The 3710-nt window shown below is 41.8% G+C and overlaps 1 protein-coding gene across 1 annotated transcript; it reads left to right on the forward strand.

The window, feature by feature from the left end:
* The first annotated feature begins 1955 nt into the window (after positions 1-1955).
* Positions 1956-2894, forward strand: LOC110289442 (olfactory receptor 1L4-like). The gene has a single exon (XM_021155646.1). The coding sequence runs from the start codon at positions 1956-1958 to the stop codon at positions 2892-2894; it is 939 nt and encodes a 312-aa protein (XP_021011305.1).
* Positions 2895-3710: the final 816 nt, after the last annotated feature.

Here is a 3710-nt window from a genome sequence, read left to right on the forward strand (position 1 = left end):
CTGCCTTAGACAGTCACTGGAGAGAAAATCACCACGTCTGGGGCAGTAGGCTGTGTACAGACAGCCTAGTCTCCAGTCAACCAAAGGTTTGGAACCCCGGGGACCATATGGGTGGTGATTTCCACCTACATGGGACTGAAGGAGTTTGATCATGTCTCCGGGGCCCCTGACTCCTGTTGAAGTTACCGCCTCCACACACCCCCTCCCCCCGCAGGATATGTGTGTGGCTATCAGTCACATAGGAGCAGCACCAAGCCTTCCCACATGCAAATAAGGTTTCCCCCAAGCTCTCAGTCCAAGCCAGTACCTCCTATAGAACCCTGAATCACCCCCAAAACTGTATATAAATCTTAACCAGTGAATTAAAGGTGTGCGAGAACTACTCCATCGTCTGAACCTTTTGTTCCCAGAACTGTAACACCTGGAAGAGATCTGCTTTCCCGAAGCCTGAGGCTTCACCTGAAGCTCTGCCACACACCTCATTGGATAGTCGGCCTCTGGACCAGACTCAGTGCAGGGCGGCTCAAACTTAATGAGTGACCCGGAAGATACCCGGGCAGAGACTTAGCCCTGCTGCTCGCACTCACTTCCCTTCACCAGAACGCTCACACCAGGCCTGGCCAGAGATCTCAGTAGAAAGCCTCTGGTATTCAGGCCCACCGCCACAAGCTCTTAATAAGTTTACGGTACAAGATGTAAGTTCTCTCCTATATAGTGGACTTTAAAACCAATCAGAGAGAAGCTGATTGCCCCTATAATAGCAGTGCCATCATTGTACTGGCAGCCAAATATTACAGGGTAGGTAATTATTGGAAGTCATGGACTCCAAGTTGAGTAGGACTATTGGTATCTCTTTTCCCAAAACAGTATGCAATGTGAAAGCTACTCAGGATGGACAAGGCTTCAATTTCAGATTGAGTTTTATTTCTCAGTGTCTTACAACTCAAGTAAGTAGTAGTATCTTCGAATAAAATGGTCTCATGATCTAGTTCTAATAGGAAATTAAGATCATTGGCAATTGTTTGTAATTCTTGAAAGGTCTCTGGGGCCTCCTTGACCCAGAGCTGGAATGGAGATATCTCATACTTGCTGCAGGAATTTTCATTTCATAATGCTTACCTTCTGGGAAGAGCATTATCCACACATTCAGTGTCTTTGTTCAAACTTTTTTAAATTATGATCTTAATAGAATCACAGAATAGGAGGGCCCCATGGGGCTTTTCATACATCCTTAGTCTTGTTTAACCTTTCTCCCACTTTTTCCTCTCCCCTATTCCTATGGCATCATTCCTGACTAAACTTATCCACTCCAAGTATTCTCCTCTCTCCAGGTTTATAACACATGTATATAAATATGTATTATAATATACAAACAATATTAAAATAAAGGCTAGTAAATTTTTCTTCTGCAGGTACAAGAAAAACTCATCTGAATTCTGTAGATTACATGGGGCATTAATGGGTTCTGATGTTCATTCACCTACATTCCTTGCTATGACCACCATCTCCAAAACTATGGCAAGAAGACCATGAATGGGAGGGCTTTACTGATGAAGATCTTTTGTAAGAAAATAAACTGTTTCAAGGGAAGTACAACTTCTTACTTTGAAAAGAAAATGAGGAGGCTAAGGACTTGGTCAAAAAACCACTTGTGACAAATGTACAGAAATGAAACTAGCTCAGGTAAATTAGGTAAGACAGACATTACTAACCTGGAGTGACAGACCTTCAGTTTGTAGTTTAGTAAATAACAGAGGTGTCACTTTGTATTTATTTGTTAGATATTCATCTAATGTATTTCTCTGTCAAATCTTAGAAAATATGCTTCAAACTCATAACAAATGGTAATAAGGGTTTTTTAAACAGACTTGGAGTTAGGGAAGAAGTTATACAGATGAAAAATTCCTCTCACATCTTTCCTACAACTTCTCCAAAATTTATCCTGAGACAGAGACATGAACAACCACAGCAGCAGCAGCAGCAGCACCTCAGACTTCATCTTGCTGGGTCTCTCTACCAATCCCTGGATGCAGAAACCCCTTTTTGGCATCTTCATCATAATGTACCTGATCACAGTGATCGGGAATGTGCTCATCATCCTGGTCATCCGCTCTGACTCCAGGCTCCATACACCCATGTATTTTTTCCTCAGCAACTTGTCATTCATGGATATCTGCTTCACAACAGTCATTGTACCCAAGATGCTAGTGAACTTGCTCTCAGAGACAAAGACTATCTCCTATGTGGGATGCCTAGTTCAGATGTACTTCTTCATGGCCTTAGGGAACACTGATAGCTACCTGCTAGCCTCCATGGCCATTGACCGACTGGTGGCCATCTGCAACCCTTTACATTATGATGTGGTGATGAGGCCACAACGCTGCCTCCTCATGTTGCTGGGTTCTTGCACCATCTCCCATCTGCATGCACTGTTCCGTGTCCTTCTCATGTCTCGCCTCTCATTCTGTGCNTCCCATGTCATTAANCACTTTTTCTGTGATACTCAGCCTGTGCTGAAGCTATCCTGCTCTGACACATCCTCCAGCCAGATCGTGGTCATGACTGAGACCCTGGCTGTCATTGTCACCCCCTTCCTATGCATACTCTTCTCCTACATGAGAATCATTGTCACTGTGCTCAGGATTCCCTCTGCAGCTGGAAAATGGAAAGCCTTCTCTACTTGTGGCTCCCACCTCACTGTAGTGGTCCTGTTCTATGGGAGTATCATCTATGTCTACTTTAGGCCTCTGTCCATGTACTCAGTGGTGAAGGACCGGGTAGCCACTGTTATGTATACAGTAGTGACACCTATGATGAATCCTTTCATCTATAGCCTGAGGAACAAAGATATGAAGAGAGGTTTGAGGAAGTTAATGGGTAGAGTTCACCCATAGACAGATCAAACTGAGGGACTGAAGAGATGACTCAATAATTTAAAATGTGCTGTTGCAGACGAAATGTTCAGTTCCCAGTACCCATGTCAGGTGTCTCACAGGGACATGTAACAATGTCCTTCTCTGGCCTCAGCAGGTACCATCACACATATGTGCATACTCATACACAGACACACACAGACAAACAGACAGACAGACAGACAGATGCACACACACACCCACACCATAAATTTATGTTTTTAAAAAAGCAGGATATTTCATAGTTGATATATCATCTAAGACATCAATAGCCTATTCTTTCTTTCTATACATTTTTCTCATAGGTGGCATTGGATCCCAATAAGGACATTAACCTAGAAACAAAATGTTTGGTTTCTAACAATAGTTTGGGCAAAATACATGTTAATACCACATCATGTACTACTTGGTGCCCAGTATTTATCAATAGTCTAATGTCCCAGTAGTACAATAAGTATTTTGTATGAATAACAATTCAATACTTTTGACAATGCACATACTCAAGATGTTACAGATTACTGTTAGTATTCAGATGAGGAATATATGCAAATTTAGTGTAGAGTTGAAAAGGACTTCTTAGAGGAAGTAGTCAAGGAGTGAGACTTGATGTTTGACAGGGGTTGTTTCAAAAGGTAAAGAAATGATCAGAACATTTTCAGTAAAGTGAAACTCACCCAAATGTAGGATCAATAAATATTGGAGTAAAGTTTTGTAAAGTTTCTTCAATCAGCTTCTAGCTGTGTAAAAAAAAAAAAATCACAGCTAGAAAAGTATAGAAACTATTTTTAAAAAGTGTTT

Source organism: Mus caroli, chromosome 2 (genome assembly GCF_900094665.2).
Source record: "Mus caroli chromosome 2, CAROLI_EIJ_v1.1, whole genome shotgun sequence".
NCBI classification, from domain to species: Eukaryota; Metazoa; Chordata; class Mammalia; order Rodentia; family Muridae; genus Mus; species Mus caroli.